This window comes from Festucalex cinctus, chromosome 6, assembly GCF_051991245.1.
Source record: "Festucalex cinctus isolate MCC-2025b chromosome 6, RoL_Fcin_1.0, whole genome shotgun sequence".
Lineage (NCBI taxonomy): Eukaryota > Metazoa > Chordata > Actinopteri > Syngnathiformes > Syngnathidae > Festucalex > Festucalex cinctus.
In genome coordinates, this window is record NC_135416.1 from 8,024,731 (window position 1) to 8,047,953 (window position 23,223).

Here is a 23,223-nt window from a genome sequence, read left to right on the forward strand (position 1 = left end):
ATTCGATTTCAGCAGAATGTGCCATTTTATGTGACAAACCAAATTTGATTGAGATCCAGATTGTGCATTTGACGGTAATGTAAACATACCATGAAGAATCCCATTTGACATTTAGATTTGAGTCAACTCTTATTGCACTTGTTTTTGTTTTCTCTGTCTGGATCTTTACGTTCTTTAAGATCTTTCTTTAATAAGACTTTTCAGACTTTTACATGACTTCAACATGTCCCATTTGCCTCCCTCTTGTGGTCCCTTCAGGCAAACACATGTCTTCGGTGGAAGAGTCGGTCACGCTGGACAACGGCGGTTTCACCACGCTGGAGCTCAACAGCAGAGCGCTCAGCAACACCAAGAACACCTTCCTGAAAAAGAACGGGACCAGGTGCCGTGTCTAACTCCATCTCACACGCAAACTTTGGGGGGACATATTGATTTAATCCACCACTGTCACATCACAGTGATGGAAACAAGAAATCCTTTACAAAGGAGAAGTATAAGCATAGCGTATATTGAATGTTTATCTGGGCTTTTGGGGGAAAAATGCAGCTCCTAGTTTGTGTGTTCGCTTGTGTCAGCTGGAATCTTTGTACCGCAATGTTTTTGTTCTCCTTTTAGATATTAACAAACAGTAGGAGTGGCATAGCTCAGGTGATAGAGTGGCAGTCTCCCAAGATGAAGGTCGGGAGTTTGTTTCTCGACCCTTGTGTGTTTTTTTTTGTTTTTGTTTTTTAATAAACCAGTAAAATGTACTCAGAGCAGGGAATGCTTTGCGAACGTAGCGAAATTTCATCAGGATTTGTAAGATGCTCACAGACACTTTTTACTTTTCACAAAGCAATTTCGAACATATTCTGACAATTTTTACTCTCTGCAAAGATCTTTTGAAACCTTTTATGAGCCCTGACGAAAAAAAAACAAATTAGCTGCATTCACATGCATTTGTCGCTCAGTGAGATACAGGAAACTTCATTTAGGGATTTATTTACATTTCCACTTTATTAAAAAAACAAAAAAAACAATGATGCTGACACGGTGATGTCACTCTACTTTTTATTTAAATAAATAAATAAATAGATAAATAAATAAATAAATGCAATTAAGAAATTATGTTAAAAATTTGGAAAACTTTTTCTCCAGTAGAAATGTACTTACCGGTACTTAGTTTTGTTTTGTTTTAGTTGATGACTCTGGAAGCTCCCTGCAATTTTTGTTCAAGTTTTTAAAAACAAGGCTGTGAATTCTTTGTATGTTTAATATTAAAAGAAAGAGTACATTTTAAAAAAATTGGCAATAATGTTTTCTCTTTTACTGAAAATGAATATCGGCTTGAGATATCCGTTATTGGTCTCTTGACTACTCATAATTAGGAATGTAACAATTGCGGCAATATCGTGATATTGCGATATTAAGACTGCCACAATATATCACGATATTAAAAACAGCACATCTACTCAGAAAGTCAGGTTGATATCCATTTGTGCAATTTTAGCACCCTCTAGTGGCTAGTCTTTTCAGTGCGGTTTAATTTTCATTGGAAAATCCACGCTAATGGTCAGAGGAAGTGGCGCGTAATATGCTTTTGAACGGAGTCAATACGTGGAGGAACTCAATGTGTGTTTGCATTAGCAAGTAAGTGCCTCAATATTTGGTGTTATTAGAGATGGTAGGTTATTTATAACATTGCTGTAATGTACAAAAGCACAGTATTGTTGTTGTTTTTTATTATGAGCTCATGTTTTTACAATATTGTGACCTTTTTTTGTATCGCCAACCCCCCCACAATATCGTGATAATTAACGTATTGTGACCTTCATATCCTGATATTGTACCGTGATGTTTTGATATTGTTACGCCCCAACTAAGAATTGGCATCTGTATCGACCTTGAGAAAAATGATATCGGTCTATCACTACTACAAAGTTTACTGTGTATAATATAAGCACACAATTGTGGCAAATTTAAGCCCCATTTTTTTCCCCAACAAAGCTCAGATAAACTTTCAGTATATGTTTTACATGAAAAGTTCGCCATGTTGCTATGCTAAGCTCCTCGCTTTGGTGTGATCCGGTTTCTAGGTCACCTCCCAGACCGAGCCCAGGCGGTCTTCACTACTCTGACGAGGACATCTGCAACAACTACAACGGCGCAGTCCTGACGGAGAGCACCACCCTCACCGAGAAGCCCACCGAAGTCTCCGAGTCCGAGGTAAGCCCACAGCCGCCATCTTGAAAAGTGAACCCGTCCTCCCCTCACCAAGTTTATTTTAGTTCACTAAGTCTAAAATTCAAAAACTATTTTGTTCACAAAATGAAATTAAAATGTTTTTTAAAAAAAACGAAAACTAACTGAAACTACATTTTATGTTTACAAAACTAACTAAAACGAATTATAGCGAAAATGTCCTTCGTTTTAGTCTTTGGTAATTAATCGAATGCATGAGGCTTTGGGGATGATTTTAAATGTGATTATTTTTATCTTAACCAGAATAAGGACGTTTGAAAGTGTCTCACAGAAGTGACATCATCTAGCAGCAGCCAATAGAAAAGCGCCTTCAGATGATGTCACTCCCAAGGTGTTTTTTTTTAATATTGAGGTCAAGTCATACACATTATTAAAAAAAAAACTAAAACTAATACTGAAACTAACTAAAACTAAGCGTTTATTAAATAACTAAAACTAATAAAAACTAACAGAACCACCCTGAAAACTACGGAAGCGTATTGCATTCACTTGGGGAAAAAAAAAACAAACAAACAAACTGTTTTTGGGGGCAGCTTTGTTTTTAGTATTTTTTTCTGTTTTTTTCTGAATTTTTTTTTTTTCTGTATTACTGAATATTGTTTTCTGTCATAAAAAAAAAATATATATATATTCCGAAAAAAAGGGGGAAAAAATATTCAGAAAAACAGAATAAAAAATTACTCAGAAAAACAGGGGGAAAAATATTGTTCAGAAAAACTGAAAAAAAAATATTCCAAAAAACAGAGCACCAACTTCTGTTTTTCAGAGTATTTTATTTTTTTTTGGACCTCTGAACTCTTAAGTGACTTGTTGCAGACCATTGACCTGTATATATGACTGGATAGCCGATATACAGTAAGTCTGCTTGCGAGGTGGGAGTAACAAGATGGCCGCCCTGTGACTTCAACGGCTTGCACTTGCATATATGGGCTATCAGCTATCCAGTCATATATACGGGTCAATGGTCTGCAACAGGTCACTTGGAGTTCAGAGGTCCCAAAAAAAAATTACTCTGAAAAACAGAAATTGGTGCTCTGTTCTTTGGAATAGTTTTGTTTTGTTTTTTTATTCTTTGAAATATTTTTTTTCTATTTTTCTGAATAATATTTTAGAAGTTGGTGCTCTGTTTTTTTGGAATATTTTTTTTCTGGTTTTCTGAATAATATTTTCCTCCCTGTTTTTCTTAGTAATTTTTTTTCTGAATATTTTTTTTCCCTGTTTTTCGAAAAAAAAATTATGACAGAAAAAAATATTCAGTAAAAAAGAAAAATAATGTTCAGAAAAAAGATTACTCATAAAAACAAAGCTCCCCAAAAAAAGTTTTTTTTTCCCCAAGTGAATGCAATACGCTTCCGTAGAAAACTAACCACAACTAACTAAATTTAAAAAAAAAAAAAAAACGAAATGAAAACCAACTAAAATGAAAAATCCAAAACACCAATAACCCTGCTCCTCACCAATCCGCCTTCTCCGCCAGCTGACGGACAGCGACTACGAGGACGAGCAGCCCAAGCACTCCTTCGTCAACCACTACATGAGCGACCCCACCTACTACAACTCGTGGAAGCGGCAGCCCAAAGGCCTCAAACCGCTCGGCTCGCCGTTCAGCTACGAGGAGTGCGCCACCGCCGCCGCCGTCGCCGAGTCGGAGCCGTACTACCAGACGGTGGTGACCCAGCACAGCGCGGGCGGCGTCTACACGCCCACGGGGCAGCCGGCGCTGGCCCACGACAACCCCGGCGCCGCCAACCCGCCCGGCTCGCGCACGCCCGTGACGGGATTCTCCTCGTTTGTGTGACGCTCCTCAACTCAACTTTTGCCGGCTGGAGAGCGGACGGCTCTAGGGAAAGGGAGACTTGAACTTAATGCGCCCTGGAGAAAAACAAAAAAACAAAAAAAAACAAAAAAACAGACGCAACGCTCTTTTCCCTGTTGGCGAAGCTCTCCAGCTTTTACATGCTTGAGTGTCACTGTGCTCCCACAACACACGCACACGCACTGTCAGCTCCCCTCACACACATTCCCACTTCTACTCGGACACTGCAGAGACTCTCGGAGAAGAGAACTGAGCCGGTGGAACGTGGAAAAATCAGCACAAAAAAAAAAAAAAAAAAGCTTCTTGTCGTCTGTCTTGACATGCATACGCGCACTCCAAAAAATACACGTGCACCATCTGAAGCGTGGACTTCCTGTGCACAAATATGATGATGACAGCTTTAAAACACATAAGAAAGTGATCATCACTGTTCCAGGATATGTACTTGTGCAGACTAGAAATTGAGCGCGATTGTGCTTTCCGACTAAATGAAAACTGTATTTTTTCCAATTTGATTTTGTTCTCCCTACATGCGACGCTTGTCCCGAATCGAAGAAGCCCTTTGCGTTCTCTCTTACGTTTGTTTTTGTTTTTGAGTGTGAGTGTGCTCGACGCATGCGCAGAAAGCATCTTCGCATCAAGCGCCATCGTGTGTTTATATTTTTTAAAAATGAATTTTGTACATGTAAGACATATTCAAAGTGGCCAAGCTTTGACCCCTTACAGACCAGGATGACACGCACACACAATTTGTACTCCTCATGTATTATTTAAAGTTTCCAGCCAGCCAGCCAGCAGCCTCCAGCACTCTGTCACACGTTTTAACGCCAATATGGTGTGTGAATAAATGGTCATTGTTAAACTGTGTGTCTATGGCTCTGTTATTTTTTATTTTTTTATTTTTTTGTTTTTGTCCAACCAGTGCAGAATTCAAAAAATCATTGTCATACCAGCTTATATTTGCACATGAGCTAGTGTGTAATTTAGTACCTGATATATTAAATGTTTCCATGATTATTACCTGTTCTTAATTGACAAGAAAACAAATATATTAGTTTTTGTTTTTTTTGCATCAAGTGATAAATCTTAAAAGCTGCTAATGTAATTTATTAAATGACATTTATTTTCAAAATTGTTTTCACCACAAAATGGTGCTTTGTAATCACAAAGTTAAATAAAAAAATCTATTAATCTATTTTTATTTTTGTGTTATTTTTCAAAATTTAATTAAATTACAATCCTTGTTTGTATAATGATAAAAATCATGCATTCTTTACATGCCACTTTGCTCAAAAGGGACGATGTAGATATTTTTTGAATTGTTGAATTTTATTTTTATTTTTTTTAAATACATAATTGCACACTAAATCTTCACTCAAAAAGCACATAAATATTCATTTTTCCCTTTGGTATGTTATTCTTTTTATGGTTCTTTTATTTATTTATTTATTTTTTTAAATCACATTAGTACTAAGAATATTTGTGTAACCCATGCATTGTAATTTACTTATTCCAACGAGGCCATAATTCTCTCTTTAAGAGTTGTCTAAACTTGCTCATTATTTCTGATTATTTAAAGGTGAGAGAAATTAGCCGCAGTAACAACGGATAAACAAAAAGAAAGTAACGAAAGAGAGCAAGGTGGGGGTTTGGGAGAGATGCCGGTGCTAAAGTGTGGCAGAAAGTCTCCTGGCCACACAGTGGCGCTGTGGATCGCTCCACTTCCATGAGATAACCGGAAGTTAAGAGCGTCGACATGGTGGATTTTCTTCGAACGCCACCAGCGCTGTTTTGTATTTATTCTCAAATTAATTAAAAAAAAAATAAAATAAAAATAAACGCGGATGGAGCTTTGGAAAAAAAATACATTTTACACCGGAGTGATGTTTTTTTTTTATTTTTTATTTTTTTGCCAAGCTGCTGATTCTGCTGTCCAGTTCGGTGTGGTGAGTTTGCATCGTTTCTCTCCCTATGTATGAATTTCATCTTATATACCCAAACATCTCGTACTCTTGCACATCCTAGTTTGGACTAAATAATTCTTTTTAAGAATCTGCCTTATGTGCGTGTGCGGTGATATAAAGGGGCGGCGGAGCATCTCGTGAAGTGAGCGGCACAGTGTCCAGGGGGCACTTTTGACCATGTTCAATAATTAAATACACGTCACTGGGTTGTTACATGAACTTATGCTAAGCATATTTGGAACTCATATTTGGGGGGGAAATGGTTCAACACCCTCTACCATTAAAACACTATAAATTGGGACTATCATACGGAGCCTGGCATGGAATAAAATGTGTTCACCAAAATGTGGCTATGACTAATGACCGATTTAAGACTAAATCTTAAATTGCTGTGTGTCAGTTTCAAATTGGTTGTGATATTTTGGTGTCATCTGCTTTTTAACATACTTTGCAGCTGTTTATTTTATGCATTTATTTTTATTGTTTGCATGTTGCTCATCCGAATAACTGACAAAACTGTGCCGCATTGGTAAACTAGTTCCTGCTGTTTGCTGTCAAATCTATGTAAACAGTGCGCCTCAAAAGGCTACGAAAGCCACTGGATTTGCCCCACCCCACCCCGATTACTTTTTCCCCAAAAAACTAAATGTCACTCAGAAAAAAAAATGATTAGACAGTAATCAAATAATCTCCCAGCCTGAGTTTTGGGTGTGTGTATATGGTGGGAGGTGTATATAACATTTAAAAAGAAATATATTAAATAGTAATCAAATTTTCCATTAATTACAAGGCTTGGTGGAAATTGAGGAAAAATGTACATGTTGTTGCAACATGACCCTGGCTGATGTCATACTCTGCTGCCACCTACTGGCCATTTTCTTTTTTTGTAATAACTACCATTGCTTTAAGCGAACCCTTCAGGTCAGAAGCTGCATCAAAGCATTTTGTATGCTCTAGCATTAAAAAAAAAAACAACAACAACAACAACAACGGATAAATACATTTTTGGGAGTGAAGGACAAAGTATTAAAAAAAAAACATTTTTACATTTTTGGGGGGGTTTGAATGAGTTAAATTAGTCACTGAAACAAGACTTCAATTCCATGTTGTCACTTATAAACACTTCCGTCCCGTCTTCCTCACGGCTGGCGCCGCTGAGTCGTGTGACTGAATCCTGCCCGGTGATTTGCAGAATGAAGACACATCACTTCCTCCTGCTATCTATGCATGCTGATTCGCCGAATGACAACTTTCATCACTTCCTCCTACTTGACAGCCAATCAGTTGTAATTGAGCCGTTTTTTCCCCCCATTTCGAGATAGTATTAAAACTCAATCGTGTAAAATTGGACATCATGAAAGCAAATTTGACGATAATATCGATGACGATGATTATCGCCCACCCTTAATAATATTAATACAAATCCACTTTTTGTGTTTTAGTGCCCTGGCATCACGCAGACTGTGAGGACTCGTCAGCAAACCCGAGTGGAAGTTGCTGAACAAACAATCCATTGAACAATAACAAAGATGGGTGAAGTGACTCTCGTTGTGGATGAGTTTGTGAGAAAAGTCTTCCTTCCAGAGCCACAACTGATCATTTTGGCCCTTCCACCTCCTTTCCTAACCACGGCCGATGAACCGGATATTGTTTGGCCCAAGTGGCTCATTGCGTTCGAACGCTACCTGGACGCACTCGACGACAAGAAGCTGACCGACGCTAGTAAATGTATGCTTCTGCATAACTGCCTGGGACAAGAGGGTCAGCGCGTCTTCACGGCGCTCGTCTCGCCGGAACAGCCGTATGCGGCGGCTGTCTCGACGCTGACCGCCTACTTCACCGCCGGCCGCACTACTCGGGTGCGTCTGCTGCGATTCCACCAGCGGGCTCAGCTGGCCGACGAAAGCACGGACGAGTACGCGGCGGCGTTGAAAGCGCTGCTGGCGCCCGGCGATGGCCCGGAAGAACTGATTCTCAATCAACTGATGGAGAAAACCAAATGGCCGCAGCTGAAAGAGCGGCTGCGCTCGCAAAGGCAAACGCTCACACTCGCCACCGCCTTGAGTATCGCCAAAGAGGTGGAGTCCGGCGTTGACGTCAAGCCTCTGGTGCAGCGACGTAAACGAGGAAGGCCTCGGCGCGCAGATAAAATTGCGATTGAAACCCAAAGACTTGGTCAAATCGACTGTAGTCGTAATGACGCCGAGAAAGTTGTGATTGAAACCCAAAGACCTCGACGCCAAGTCAAATGTAGTAATGAAAACAAGCAAAAGGATGATACTGATGACGCTGGTGACAATGACGATGACGATACCAATGATAAAACCAGTGATAGCGCCTGGTCACCGCCCTGGAGATTGGAGAAAATCTTGGGCAAGCCGACTGTGGGTGGTAACACAAGGACCCGTAAAACTTTAACTTGTGTCTTCTGCACAGACAGACACTTCACCACTGCTCACAAGTTGGCTCGACACATGCGGACGCACACCCAGGAGAAGCCCTTCCGCTGTCCCATCTGCCCCACCGTCTTCAGCCAGTCGTACCACCTGATGCGGCACATGCGAGTGCAGCACAATGCCTTCCGGTACGTGTGCCCCACGTGCTGCTGCAGCTTCAGGAGCGTCGCCGAGCTGAAGAGCCACAAGAGGACGCACGCGGCGCAGGGTCCCAACAGGTCACCCACGTATCACGAGGTGCACAAACAGGGAGGTGCTGAGGTGATGCAGGGGCAGGACGTCATAACCAGTATGAAGGAAATCCAAACCAACATGGTGGAGTTATTTAAGGACAATGTTGGAAGCGTTGCCGATGGCGGACCAAATGAAACTAAGAAATCAGGCTTCCGCGTCAAGACGGAGACGACAGCTTCTTGCGCGGGCAATGAACTGATGCTCAATCAACTGATGGAGAAAACCGAATGGCCGCAAACGCTCACAGTTGCCACCGCCTTGAGTATCGCCAAGGAGGCGGAGTCTGGCGTTGTCAACGAGCCTGGCGTCAATCCTCTTGTGCAGCGACGTAAACGAGGAAGGCCTCGGCGCACAGAGAAAGTTGCGATTGAAACCCAAAGACCTCATCAACAAATCAATTGTGGTCGTAATGAAAACCAGCAAAAGGATGATACTGATGACGAGGACGGCCACAATGACGACGAGGATTCGGATGATGACAACAATGAGAGCCGGAAATCGGAGAGATTATTGAGTGAGCCAACAATGGACGGCAACACAACGACCCGTAAAACTTTTACTTGTGGCATCTGCACAGACAAACACTTCACCAGCGCACACAAGCTAGCTCGACACATGCGGACGCACACCCAGGAGAAGCCCTTCCGCTGTCCCAACTGCCCCACCGTCTTCAGCGAGTCCTACCACCTGACGCGTCACCTGCGAGTGCAGCACCACGCCGGCCAGTTCGTGTGCCCCACGTGCTGCGCAAGCTTCGGGGGCCTCGCCGAGCTCAAGAGCCACAAGAGGACGCACACGGCGCATTTCCGGCTATGTCCGTACTGTCCCGAGAGGTCGCCCGACGACGACGCATTTTTGCAGCACCTCGCATGTCACGAGGAGCACCAACAAGGGCGGGACGCCATCACCAGTATGGAGGAAAGCCAAACCGACATGTTGGAGTCATTGACGGGCGTTGGAAGCGTTGCCGATGGCGGATCAAAGAAAACTAACGAGTCAGACTTCCGCGTCGAGACGGACACGACGGCTTGTCACGAAGGTATAAGCGGCGCGAGCGTCCCGTGCAAGAAGAACCACGTGTGTCCCGTTTGCAACGTGAACTTTACCTACGCCACCAGGCTGACCCGGCACATGCGCTCGCACACCAAAGAGAAGCCCTTCCGCTGCACGATGTGCTCCATCACCTTCAGCCAGTCGTACCACTGCAACCGCCACATGAGGCGGCAGCACGGCGTGCGGCAGTACGGCTGCCAAAAGTGCGGCAAGGGGTTCGCCAGCTGGGTGCAGCTGAAGGAGCACCGCAAGATGCACTCGGGCAAAGAGCTGACTTGTCCCGCCTGCAAGAAGAGCTTCAAGGAGAAAGCCCAATTGGAGCTCCACCTCAAGTCGCATACCATGATCCCGCACAGCCCTCATTCGCTCATCTGCGAAGAGTGCGGCAAAGTGTTCCGGCGGCGTTACCACTTGAAGAGGCACATCATGATGCATTACCGGGTGGCCAAGAACGAGTGCTACACCTGCGCCGAGTGCCACAAGAACTTCCCGGAGGCCGAGCACCTCAAGAGGCATCTGCTCAATCACGCCAAGGAGAAGAGCGGGACGTGCTTGCGGTGCGACCGGAGCTTCGGCAGCCGCGAGGAGTTGAAGGCGCACATGGAGGCGCACAACGCCGTCTACCTGTGCAGCGTCTGCGGCCGAAGGTTCAAGGTGGAGGCGGTGCTGAGGCGGCACGAGGAGAAGCACAAAGGCGAGCACTACCACTGCGCCGTGTGCAGCAGGCACTTCAGCAAGCCGGCGCAGTACAAGCGCCACGTGGAGATGCACGACCGGCGCGAGAGCAAATGTCCGCACTGTGACGGCATCTTCCTCAAGCACAGCACCTTCAAGTATCACCTCCAGACGCACACCAAGGAGAGGCCACACCAGTGCACCTACTGCAGGGACACCTTTGTGGACAGCGAGGAGCTGGAGCGCCACCGCCTCAAGCACCGCAAGTTCCGCAAGGAGCGGCCGTACAAGTGCACGCGCTGCGACGCCGCCTTCGCCGCGCTGGCCGAGCTGACGGCGCACATGGAGGGCCACAAGGGCGAGGCGCCGCTCAGCTGCGACATCTGCGGCCGCTCCTTCCTCAACGCCAGCAAGCTGGAAAAGCACCAGAGCATCCACACGGGCGTGCGGCCGCACCTGTGCCCGCACTGCGGCAACGGCTTCGTCACGGCCGCCAACCTCAAGCAGCACATGTACTCGCACACGGGCGAGAAGCCCTTCGCCTGCTCCCAGTGCAGCAAGACCTTCCGCTCGGCCAGCGGACTGCGGCTGCACAGCAGGCGGCACATGGACGCGCCGCCCAGCTTCGAGTGCGCCGACTGCGGCAGGACTTACGGCCGCATGACCGAGCTGAGGATGCACCAGCGCTACCACACGGGCGACCGGCCGTACACGTGCGTCAGCTGCAATAAAACCTTCATCAGCAAGCACAAGCTGATGGTGCACGCTCGCATACACACCGGCGAGAGGCCGTACTCGTGTCCCCACTGCATGCAGACCTTCAGGCAGACGGGAGACAGAAACAGACACATCAATAAGTTCCACCCGAAAGACTCTGAACTGGTTTCTACTACAGATTGGTGAGAGCTCTGTCAACTTTAGTAAATGACGTCATTTTGAAGCAGCATTGATCATGTAACCCGCCAAGACATGTTTCCACCAAACGCTACACTAGGCTAGGCTACGGTTCAGAACAGTAAAATCTTGATCACGCAGGCTTTAGTTTCCACCAAAGGCAGCATCACAGATAAAGAAATCATGTTTGCATCATACTAACCCGTACTAGTAAAGGCAATGTGTAATTTGACTGACTAATCATAAAATACAAAAAATGGTAAAGTGCCATATCCGTGTCCAAGAAACATAAATCCTGCTTCCCTTGTAATTTACAGTTGCAATTTTTGTTTTTTTTGGTTTTTCCCATTCATTACGGTCAGTTGTAACTCAGAAGATGGACAAATCAACAGACAGCAGTGTGTTTCCACTAGCTTAGCAACGACAGTTTGGTTCAGATATTTCGGAACTGCGGGAGGTCTTCGCTTTACGACAGAGATCCGTCCCCAGGGCAGCGATGTGACCCGAATTTGTACGAGTCAGAACATGCTAACACGGCAGTGAAGTCGTGATTGTGGTATGAGTACCGATAGTGGTACGTGGGCTCCCTCTTGTGGTACACGAAAGAATCACAGAATTAAATGTAACTAATGGGAGTCTGATAACTGTAGTATGTATTCAGCATGTCTAAACTCTTTTTAACAGTACTTTTACTTTTAAAGTACAGTTTTGTTTCGTTTTTCTAAATTGTTTAACACAGTACAATACATTAGCATTGTATCATGTTGAACTGTCTGTTTTGAAACATTTATCTATAGTAAGTGCCTTAGTTCGGTAAACATATCTCGCCAACAGTTTTAATGGTTTAAACTATTCAAACATTAGGCGAATGTTTAGCAAACATTGCAAACAAATCCACACGAGAAATCAGCATTTACTACCTTCGTAAACGTTCGCACCCTCAGTGCGATAACAGGCGTTACTTTTTTTTAATGTTGGACAGACATCAAGACAGTACTTGGAGAGCTAAGAAGTTCTTGAGTGCTTGGTGTAAAACATTTGAGAAATGGAAAACGAGGAAGTTCAGAGGTGATTGAGTGGGCCTGCATGATGACATTTTTATGCCACCCAACAACTGTTGCGTGTTGTTCGTAACCATTACTGTAAAACAATGGAAGTGTAATTTAACAAACTAAAATGGACCGCTTGGTGGAAATAGAAAAACATGACAGTTGATTGCAAGAAAAAATAATAATTTTGCCACAAATGTTAATTTTATTTGCACCATACTTATATTGTTTCGCAAAATACTGTGTTGCTATATTAGCTTGTGGCATGTACAGCACCTTCTCAGTTGGAACGATGTCAACTGTATGGATATTGGATATATTTTAAAAGAACACGGATGATGACTGTATTAGGCAACTACAAAATACGCTTTGCAAAATGGATGAACAACTTGGGCGGTGACCGAGACTGCTGCCGTCCTGTGTACTCCAGTTAAAGAGATACTGCGTGACGTACGTATGAGAGCAGTTGTCATTTTTATTATTATTGTTTTAATGTGGTAATCTCAAGAAACTGCCTTGCGTTGTTTTTTACTCTCTTTAGTTTGTATTTGACACGCACCGGACTCTACATTCTTATTTGGCTCAGCTATGTACTCCTTTGACATAGTGGCTCATAGCTGAAATGGCGTGTTGTTGTTACTGTAAATAGTGATATATTTCAATAAAAACGTGTGCCCTATTCAAGAGAAGTGTTTTTCAAACAGTTTTTGATTCAAATAAAATACAAAAAAAAAACATCACAGCGGCAAGACATAATTGGATTACTTAACAATATTTGGTTAGCAAGTATGCAAACTTAAGTACTTGTACACAGGCTGAAAATAAAATATTGTAATGTACCCCTAAAAGCGCCAGTAAAATTTACTGCAATATGTCAGGGGTTTTTGAGTCTGTAAAATATATTAACCAAATTTATATTATGTGCAGTCATTGCAACAATCGTTGCATTAAAGCTGTGAAAACAAAACTCTTGTCTCATAAAAGTGAAGGTACCAAAAAAAAAAAAAAAAAAAAACACGCGAAACTCGTGAATACTAATCAATCAGTAGGGGGCAGCACTCAATCTTGAGCGGCGTAACACCGCTCTATTTTTAACCAACGAAGAAAAAATGCTAACGCTAGTCGAAATATTGCTGTACTAGTGCTAATGTCCTTTCACCAGTTCCGCTGATTTTAAGAACAAGATGTTGAAACAGCGTTAATAATGACGGTGGTGTGTCTGAAGTCTAATTGTTGCGATGTCGGCATTCTGTTGAAAATTGGGACTATTATTATTATTATTATTAGAAAACTCATTGAGGTTGGAGCAGTTCTGAGCGTGTTAGCTAGCGCTAACGTTTATTGTAGCGACGCATTGTCGCGTCTTTTGAACAAAAGCTATTTTAAGAGTGGACAATAATAAATTTGTCGTGACGCTCGCTAACTAACTAAAAAAAAGGCTCCACTTCCCGAGAAAAGTATTAGCTCGTGCTACTGTGTTAGCTTGTTGTCAGACTTCGCTTGTCATTGTTAATATGTGTATCACATATTGTCACGGGGGCATACAATAAGTTGTGGATGTATTCAATCACAATGGCGGTGTTAGGTTTTACCCCTGCCAGAAAACAGGACATTTTCAGCATAGATGCGCTTGAGCAATCACTTTCTCAAACATGCAGAACGTCCGGCGGACAAGAGGCCAGACAGTTCTACGAAAACCTCCTAAAAGATGATAAAATGACTTTCAAAGAACAATGTGGACATCATCGAAACAAGCGAACGAACAGGGGTTCCAACAAAAGAGACAGGAGGAGGACTGAAACAGGTGCCGTGGTGGTGGAAAGAAGAGCGACTGGAGGAGGGGACAGCAACCCAACAAGTGAGACGACAGGCGGACACGTCAACTCTGAAATGTCCTCGGAGCTCCAGGGTCTCAAGCTGCTGCGCTGTGCCCAAGATGGAGACCTCGCTGGGCTGAAAGATTTGCTGTCGAAAGGGGTGGACATCAACTTCCAGGTAGGTCACAGTCTCATTTGTGACTGACGGTGAATGGATGATTTCGCAAACAATTATCGGCAGAAAAACACAAAAATGATAACATTGTAAAGTTTCATTTGTAATACAATCAAAAAAAAATTTTTTGAGAATAGTAGCTCCATGTACTTTTTGACACAAGAAATTCTAAAGAGCAACAACCCCAATTTTTTTTCCACTGAAGCAATATTCCATGAAATGTTAATTGAAATGACCAAGGTTGTGTCTAGTGCAAATGTATTATTCTATAAATCTCGACATATCAGTGCCGTTTCATTAAATTGCTGCTCAAGAAATCTTTACACATTTATGCCATTTGTATTCCAGGATACTTTTTTCTGGACAGGTGTGATGTGCGCAAGCTGGTCGGGACAAAGAGCTGCCGTCAAACTGCTTTTGGAGCAAGGCGCCGCCTGGGTGGGCGTTGTTGACACTCAGGGTCGGGATGCCAAAGATCTCGCCTCGGAAGGTATATAAACATCTGCCTTTTATTGATCATATGACTGTGTGTGTACTGGTCACATGATCGATCACCTTGTTCCTTCAGCGGGTCACGGCGGGGTGTTGGAGGAGCTGGAGAGCTATGGGAGGAGTCCACCAAGACCGACTAATAGCAGGTTAGCTAACATTCCTTGCTGACGTGTGAGAAGCACCGGAAATATTTAATAGTGTAACCTGAATTAATTAGAATATAGTGAACAATTTAATTGACTACAGTAGTTCAATTCAAACAACAATATTGTCGTAATGCCCAACTCTTATTTTAAACCATGTCTTTTGTGTTTCCTCAGCCCGGCCCAGCCTCAGTGGTGCGAAGTGTGCAGTGTGGAGTACACAAGCGGCCTGTCAACACACCTGTCCTCCACGCTGCATCAGTTCAATATGAAACGCCCCCCACCAGCCCCCTACTACTGTCTCCCACCCTCCGCCAACAGTTACAAGATGATGCTCAGCTGTGGCTGGAGCCCTGGCGGTGGTTTGGGTCCGGAGGGGCGGGGGCCCAGGCGACCCGTGGCCACAGTCCTGAAGAGGGACCAGAAAGGCCTCGGTTACGGGGCGATGACAAGAGCCAGAGTGACTCACTTCAAAGCGGGCGATCGGGACGCGGTGAAAACAGCGCGTGCAGCGAAAGACGAGCTCCAACAGAAAGGAAAGACCAAAGCGGAACGTCGGAGAAAAGAACAACAAGATAAGGACTGGGAAAGGGATTTCCGGGCCTCTTTTTATACGTGACGCCCACAATGATTGTGGTAGTTCATACTCGTCGTAATACAGTACAAGGACAGAAAATGACCATTTGTGTGTTTAGAAAATAAAAAAAAAATAATGCAAATTAAATTTTTGTGAAATTCCTCAAATTACAGTAACAGGGTTGCATAGCAATACTTTGTGTTTGAGAATATGCATAATTTTACTATTGTTTTACCAGTAATGTTTTAATCATTTGACAGAAATAAAATTAGGATATCTAGGCTAAATATGAATTGCTTGTTACCACTAAGATAGATAGTTCTAATGTCAATACACAGCATAGATGTCTGTGGATTTAAGGGCCAAATGGCAGATGACCTTGGGCCCTTTTGTCCTCACCTGTAATTTTAGTGTAATTTTTATATATATATATATATATATATATATATATATATATATATATATATATTATTTATTTATTTTTTTATTTTTTTTAAGAGAATACAGAAAGTATTCGAATTGTGTCAGACAAGACAATAGAATTACAGAGCATACTCCATTTCAGAAGGTGGCGGTAATGCTCCAAAAGTTGTTTACCAACCGCCGGGAAAAAAAGAAGAAGAAGACTACCCCACGCAAAACTAGCAAACAAAACACTGCTGTCTACAGGCGAGAGCGCGTAAATGCGTTTCTTTCAACGCGATGTCTTGAGTATAAAATGGCTAATCATGGCTTAGTATCCGCTGCACACCAAGACGCTTGAAGAAGATTCAAAATACCCACTCCGGGTATATTTTGGGCAATCATTTCATTTGTGGAGCTAACAGGTAAATGTTGATCGTTTCCTGAATTGTCGCCGGCGGCGTTTGCCCTGCTTCTCCTTGCGAGCCAACTTCCGTCTCGTTTATTGTATTCTCGTCCCAATATGAAATGACAACAATCACGCCGAAAACGTCAGCGATATTCGTACATTATATGTGAGCGTTTCATTGGCTCGGCGCTCGCCGTCGTTTAGCTTTAGCAACATTAGCATGCTATTGAAATAACCTTTAGCCGATCAACTACGATACCACGTGATACTCTTATCAGTATTGTGTCCTTGCGCACTCTGACCTCACTTGCATGTACAAAAACATCCTTTCCCATAAACAAACTTGAACCGAACCGCTTATTTTAGGGTGAGAGACATTGCTATTAAAAGTTTTGTAAAATTCCAATCCTCTAGATGGCGCTGGTACACCTTAACGTGAAGGTTGGCCAGGCACTCAATACTACAATAAAACAAGCAATTAAAAAATGATTCGTCCATAATGTGTCCCCATTAAATACATAGTGTCCCCGTGTCTTTTCACCTCTGCAGGACCGTCCTGTAGACTTTGGATGGAGTCAGCATCCCAATTGTCATTTTGTGCCGTCACAACAAGTGACTACAAATTGACACGTCAGTCGGATGACCAACAGGACAATAATGGTCAAGTACTTTACTAGCAAAAGTGACATCAACAGCACTTGGGACCATGTCGTGTCAGCATTTTGGCAACGCTATCCTAACCCCTTCAGGTAAATCCACCGTCATGCTAAATCACAAGCAAAAGCGCCAAAAGCATTTAAAACATCATTTTATTGTCCAGCACTCACGTCCTCACGGAGGATGTCGTGTACCGCGAGGTGACCGCGGACCACAGGCTCCTGTCCAGACGCCTGCTCACCAAGACCAACCGGCTGCCCCGCTGGGCTGAGCGCTTCTTCCCCGCCGGCATGTCGCGCTCCGTCTACATTGTGGAGGACTCCATCGTGGACCCGATCAGTCGGAGTCTGACAACCTACACGTGGAACCTCAACCACACTACTCTCATGGTGAGAAGATCCTTTCTTGCATTGAATGTCCCTTTTTTTAATCTAACATTGAATACTAAATAATACTAAAACCAATGAAACCGAAAAAGCTATTAACAGAAAAAAAAATGATTATTTTTGTTTCTTTAACTCATTCAGTGCCATTGACGGCTATACACGTCAAAGTAGGGCTGTGCAATTAATCGAAATTCAATTATAATTTCAATTATTACACTCCACAATTACAAAATCAGCATAATCACAAACTAAGAAGATTTGTTTAAATTTATACATTTGCACCTTTTTTTTTAAATTTTAAAATAACTAATTTGATCAATTTTGTTTCATCCAAAAGGAACTTGCATAAATATAGTGTTTCGAATAATTTTATTTGTCTTAATATTTATTTATGTTTAAAAATTTTCTTGATTTGTATCAAAAAATAAAACAAATATTGCTCGACAGCACAGTGCTGCACTCCAACTTTCACGTTTTTGACAATATAAATAAATATATATTATTATAAATTCTGTTTGGTCCAAAACTTAATTATAGTGTTTCTATTTTTTTTTTAAATTTGGTCCTAATATTTTTAAACACTTAAACATTTTCTTGTTTTGTGCCAAAACATAAATAACCGTTTGATTAATCGTGATTATTATTTTTTTTCCCCCATAATCGAGCAGCCCTACGTCAAAGATCCATTTTTACTGGGCTGGCAGTGAATGAGTTAAAAGTGCTTTCTTGAACTTTTATTTTCTGTTTTTTCGCCAGTCAGTGGAAGAGCGATGCGTTTTCCGAGACTCGCCGGAACAGCCGGACGTCACCCAGCTGAAACGAGAGGCGTGGATCTCCTCCAGCATTTACGGCTTCTCCAGACCCATCCAGGTGCCTTCATATTTTTTGTCTCTTTATTCAACCAGGTTCATAAACGTGCACATGAAACGTTTGTTTACGCACCTCTGCTATGTGCAAGAAAATCCAAGTAAAATTGTTCTCCGCAGGGCACAAAAATTCTTCAGAAGTTCAAAACAGGAAGTTATGCTCTTCATATCTGTCTTCCATGTAAAGCCGTTTCCTGTTTTTTTTTTTTTTTTTTTTTTTTTGTCCACACTCAGGAGTTTGGATTGGCCCGCTTCAAAAGCAACCAAGCGAAAGCCATGAAAGGGCTGGAATACGCGCTGTCAAACCTGCAAGGTTGGTCCACGCCACTAAATCCACTTCATAAACCACAACGGTGCCTAGTTAATTACTGGGAGAAAAGCGTGACAGGACCACAACACAGAAAAACACAAGCATGAAATTGTTTTGAAGTTGCAATCTATTATTGCGCAAATGTGAATGTGGAATTGATTCAATAGATCAGTGAGGTTATGTGCTACCATTATAGAAGTTGATTTGCCACTGTAGTTCCAATTTTTCTTTTATGTTCTGTCACAAGTGTAAATACAGTGTTGTAAATATTGTGTTTGTGGAATATGAATTCATCAGTGTATTTGGGGGAGAGCTAATGTGTTGATTCCATGAGTTAAGATTTGTAAGAATGCACGGAGATGATTCAGTTTCCCTTTTGCTCGAGTCAGACTATGTGTTGCATGTGTATGTGCCTGCGCAGCCCAAGTGATGTTCGCAAACTGAGCCCGTGGCCACTTTGACGTCAATTTCAGTCGACAGCAGGTGGCAGCACAGGACAAAATGGCCGCCCCCTGAGATGGATAAAAATGGGCAGATTTTTCTGTTGAATTCATATTCCACAAATGCAGTATCAGAATCTTGTGTTTAGATTAGTGGAGGCACATAGAACATATTATTGCAAAGAAACTTCCACTTTAATGCAGAATAAATAAATAAAAAATACAAATTTTTGCATAAGGTTAAGTTGGCCTGGTTATTGATTTTAAATAACACCTAACCTCCAGATTACAGTGGTAGAAATAGAAGGAAAAAAAACTGTTGCAAATTGCATGCCATGTCAGTGTGTGTCGTGTATGTATGTGATGTCGATGCATCATCGCTATCCCACCGTTGTGTATCTGTCCCACCGCCGCCTCTGTCGACGCCACCTTCAGACGTCGGCCTCAGGCTGAGCGGCCTGGTGAGTACGCCTGTGTGGCAGAGCCGGTCACAACATCAGGTACGCTCGATGCCGGGGCGACACTTGAAGGCGAGATCTCTTCAATGCAAAGCGCTCGCGTTTGATGTCGTTCGGTGGTGCCGGTGTGCCTAATGTTGTGGCCTGCGCACATCCAGCGGGTTCACATGTAGCAGACGAGTGAGTGTGTGCACGTGTGACAGTGGAGAAGCGGCGACGTAGTAGTAGTGAGTACAATCGGTTGTTTGACAGCACATTGGGACAAGAGTGCTCGTACTTGTTTAAAGGTCCCAAGAAATGGGTCACATTTCATTACCATCATTTTCTAATACATTTTGAAGAGGAGTTTTTATTTTTTTTATTTTATTTTTTTATTTCAACTTGAAGACGCAGCAAAACTGTCTAAAATGGCTGCCAGCTCTTCAGCTAACCCAATCAGCTAGGTCGAAACCATTTTTGGATAGCCACAGTCACAGTCACAGGGCGGCCATCTTGCTCCTCCCACCTTGCAAGCAAACTGTATGGTATATGTACAGATGCGACATTTTCAGCTTGTAGGCAGTTAGTATGAGGGCGGGGGCGGGGCGGGGTGGGGTGGTCACTACTTCTTAACAAGTAAAAAAATAAATAATTAACAAGTGCACAGTATCTGCTGCTTTGAAGACCTCCTTTTTTATTGCTTAGTTCTTTAGAGGCATCTTTTGTTGAATTACAGTTATAATTATTTAATTAAAAAACAATATATATATATATATATATATATATATATATATATATACACAAACGTTTCCTCCTGTACTAAACATCATCAAGCATATAATTTATACACGCATTTAAGGCAAGTTGTAAAATGTCTGAAGTCTCTTGTTTATGTTTTAATAAATTTAAAACATTTCTACTAAGCACTGTCTCAAATGTTCTCCAATTTCAATGCTGTAAATGTATAGGATCGTATGCAGAGAAAAGTTGATTGGGAGGAGCAATATGGCGGCCTCGTGGCTTCAAAAGTCTTGGCCTAGCGGCTATCCAGTCGTGTATATAGATTAGTCAAACCCGATTAACCCAACCTGCTCAAAATCCACAGCTACCCAGTGAGTAGGTTAGCAAAATAACCCAGTATTTGTTTTTGTGCGTGTAAATTTGAATGTTTTGAAATTTGAACCATCATTTGGCCTTAATTTTTATTTTATTTTTCTTGTGAGCACCATCGTGAGTTATGTGAGCACGGTGGCAGTGAACTCGACTGAGAACTTTGGCAAACAGCGACAAATTCTTGGAGAGGCTTCAAGCTGTTTTAATACCACACCCAGTTCAAGTTTACTTTCAAATAAAACCTAAAACAAATACAGTTACACTTTGTGTGTTTTAAAACAAGCCTTTAATCCACTATCTTAATGCTAATGCTCAGTGTGTTGACCCATGAATTGAGAGTTAGCACTCTAGCTGGATGGATATCATTTAGCATCGCTTTAATATCGTCTAGAACTTTCCAAGAGGTGTCTAGTCACAATAGTTGATGTTTATCAATCCCTGCCATCAATTATTTCTAAGTATCTGGTACCAGTTTTGGTTTTGTCTAGCACCACCCTGGATGATGCTTCGTACCATTGGGGTTATCCCTCCAGTTGATGTGTGGCGTCACTCCAGATCATGCTTACCACTACTTTTTATTGATGTCTAGCACCACAGTGGATGTCTACGAGTATCCTAATAATAATAATGTCTCATACTGTACTGCCCTCCCTGTGCCAGCATGCAACACGCACCGGGACCAAATCCCAAAGTGTTGGTCTAAAAATAGCAAGCAAACACCTCTTGCGCACGTTCGGCCCGTTGAAACCTTTCCGTGTGACTCATGAGCTTGTTGTAGCGGCATGTCCTCCGACGTGGAGTGTTGTCGGCGGGGTGGTTTCAGGTCAGGTCAGACACAAATAGACGCTGTCTCAATAAACTCACATGTTTTGGTTTTGTGCGTTTTGTTTTGTGCGGACGCAGGAGAGGCGCCGCAGCGGCTGCTCCGGGGTTCGGTGAAGGAAACCTCGGACAAGGCGAAAGGAGCCACCAAGAGCCTGGCTTCGAGCGCCTCCACCGCGCAGAACCCTCAGCAGTATGTCTGACGGAGGACGTGGTCCATCTTGGAAGAGTCTCAGGAGGCTCGACAGGCTTTGGACCAGCAGCGCATTTCACTGCTGCGCGCATCATTTCAACACATAAGCTACTGTTTTTCTATTTTTATGAAGAATGATGTTCTTCATTCCTACGATTGTGATCCAGTTTTCGCCCCTTTGAATGTCTTAAAAACACATCTGACTTTTGGCATGACGGCAAAAAAAAAGTTTGCAACAACGGCAATCAACTTGCACGCGATATCGTTTACTTATGCCTGAATAGTCAATGATTGAAAGACACACCTCATGTTTAACGTCAACTGGAATAAAACCAGTTAATGTGTGCGTGCAAAGGCAAAAACGCACTTTGTTGGTGAGAGTGGGTGTAGAATCCTGTTTCAACAACAGAAGGTGGAGTGAAAAATTGCATGTACATATGCAATTGTGCCTGCTGATGTGAGAATATGGAACATATCAGTGACTGCAAGGGCGAAATGTTCAGCTTCAAAATTGTTGTGGATTAATGACCTGTTTTTGCAAGGATTATGTTTGTGTAGATTAGAGATTGTACTTGTGGTCTTTTCTTTCAAATCAAGATTTAAATGTTTTTAAATATTAAAAAAAAGAAAAAAGTTGAGTTTTTATGAGCGGTATATGTGTTCTAAAGGTCTTGAAATTTGTTATGAATTTGTTATGTTTCTTTGACAGCAGAACAAGCTCGTTAGATGGAGAAATTGAATAAATGTGCATGCAAAACAAACAACCATATATTTTCCTTTCATTTTGTTGGTTCCTCAACATACTATAACACAGGAAAAAATGTCATTTTACAGAAATAATGGGGGGGCATGTATAGTGAGGCATTGTTTTTTTTGTTTTTTTAAATGACTAAGCAAGCCCTTACTATACACGATACCATACACTTTCTTTTTGTTTTTCTTTTTTTTCTTTTTTTTTCTTTTTTTAAGATGCTTTGTGATACAAGGTTATCTTTAAAATGCCGTTTGAAAAAAGAATGGTAATTTAAAAAAAACGTCTTACTATACATTGTACATTGTGGTTTAAATAAAACAAACACCTTACTATATTCATGGTTGCTTTAGAAAAACGCCTTAATATACAAAAACCGCACCATTTTTTTAGGATGCCTTACCTACATGGTCATCTTTTTTAAAATGCCTTACGATACATGGTTGTTAAGAAAAAGAAAAAAAAAATTCCCTACTTTGCATGGTCATTTTTTAAAAAGATGCCTTTCATACATGGTCATCTTTTTAAAAATGCCTTCCTATACATGGTTGTTTAAAAAAAAAAAAAAAAAAAAAGCCTTACTATGCATGGTCATTTTTTTAAAGACGCCTTACATACATGGTCATCTTTTTTTAAAATGCCTTACTATACATGGTTGTTAACCCTTGTGCCTTGGAATCAGTGACACCCTCTAAGAGTACATTTTAGCCAAATAAGTAATTCTACTTTGAGGTGTGATAACTAAGTCAATTTTTAACATTTTTTTTTATTTCAACCACTCAAAATGTTCATTGGCATCAGAACTATCCATACATATGAAGTTTTTTTTTTTTTTTTATGTATTCCCCCCT

The 23,223-nt window shown here is 42.1% G+C and overlaps 4 protein-coding genes across 5 annotated transcripts in view; all 4 read left to right on the forward strand.

Annotated features, from left to right (window-relative positions):
* Positions 1 to 4,919, forward strand: part of sdk1b (sidekick cell adhesion molecule 1b) — a 270,446-nt gene extending 265,527 nt beyond the window's left edge. For both annotated transcript variants that reach the window (XM_077524564.1, XM_077524563.1), the window contains 3 exons: positions 259 to 382; positions 2,076 to 2,205; positions 3,719 to 4,919. In XM_077524564.1, the coding sequence (XP_077380690.1) occupies positions 259 to 382; positions 2,076 to 2,205; positions 3,719 to 4,039 (575 nt within the window). In that variant the 3' untranslated portion in view covers positions 4,040 to 4,919. The remainder of the gene's footprint in view (positions 1 to 258; positions 383 to 2,075; positions 2,206 to 3,718) is intronic.
* An 879-nt stretch (positions 4,920 to 5,798) lies between these two features.
* LOC144021192 (uncharacterized) lies at positions 5,799 to 13,061 on the forward strand. Its single transcript, XM_077525291.1, has 2 exons — positions 5,799 to 6,003; positions 7,464 to 13,061. Exon 2 carries the CDS (start codon positions 7,551 to 7,553, stop codon positions 11,340 to 11,342), a length of 3,792 nt encoding a protein of 1,263 aa, XP_077381417.1. The 5' UTR covers positions 5,799 to 6,003; positions 7,464 to 7,550; the 3' UTR covers positions 11,343 to 13,061.
* Positions 13,062 to 13,460: 399 nt separating this feature from the next.
* Positions 13,461 to 15,733, forward strand: gpank1 (G patch domain and ankyrin repeats 1). The gene is made up of 4 exons (XM_077524729.1): positions 13,461 to 14,377; positions 14,723 to 14,864; positions 14,943 to 15,012; positions 15,187 to 15,733. The coding sequence occupies exons 1-4, from the start codon at positions 13,940 to 13,942 to the stop codon at positions 15,626 to 15,628; spliced, it is 1,092 nt and encodes a 363-aa protein (XP_077380855.1). The 5' UTR covers positions 13,461 to 13,939; the 3' UTR covers positions 15,629 to 15,733.
* Positions 15,734 to 16,071: 338 nt separating this feature from the next.
* On the forward strand, positions 16,072 to 22,397 carry LOC144020865 (PRELI domain-containing protein 1, mitochondrial-like). Its single transcript, XM_077524730.1, has 6 exons — positions 16,072 to 16,413; positions 16,947 to 17,146; positions 17,218 to 17,443; positions 18,197 to 18,310; positions 18,541 to 18,619; positions 21,510 to 22,397. The coding sequence occupies exons 2-6, from the start codon at positions 17,037 to 17,039 to the stop codon at positions 21,629 to 21,631; spliced, it is 651 nt and encodes a 216-aa protein (XP_077380856.1). The 5' UTR covers positions 16,072 to 16,413; positions 16,947 to 17,036; the 3' UTR covers positions 21,632 to 22,397.
* Positions 22,398 to 23,223: the final 826 nt, after the last annotated feature.

Excerpts from the sequence above, each read along its gene's own strand:
- LOC144021192 (XM_077525291.1), top strand. The coding sequence starts at position 7,551 with ATGGGTGAAGTGACTCTCGTTGTGGATGAGTTTGTGAGAAAAGTCTTC.
- gpank1 (XM_077524729.1), top strand. The coding sequence starts at position 13,940 with ATGTATTCAATCACAATGGCGGTGTTAGGTTTTACCCCTGCCAGAAAA. Across the intron at positions 14,378-14,722 it reads GGGTGGACATCAACTTCCAG|GATACTTTTTTCTGGACAGG; the intron begins GTAGGTCACAGT and ends TTTGTATTCCAG. Across the intron at positions 15,013-15,186 it reads CCAAGACCGACTAATAGCAG|CCCGGCCCAGCCTCAGTGGT; the intron begins GTTAGCTAACAT and ends GTGTTTCCTCAG.
- LOC144020865 (XM_077524730.1), top strand. The coding sequence starts at position 17,037 with ATGACCAACAGGACAATAATGGTCAAGTACTTTACTAGCAAAAGTGAC. Across the intron at positions 17,147-17,217 it reads CGCTATCCTAACCCCTTCAG|CACTCACGTCCTCACGGAGG; the intron begins GTAAATCCACCG and ends TTTATTGTCCAG. Across the intron at positions 18,620-21,509 it reads CGCGCTGTCAAACCTGCAAG|GAGAGGCGCCGCAGCGGCTG; the intron begins GTTGGTCCACGC and ends GTGCGGACGCAG.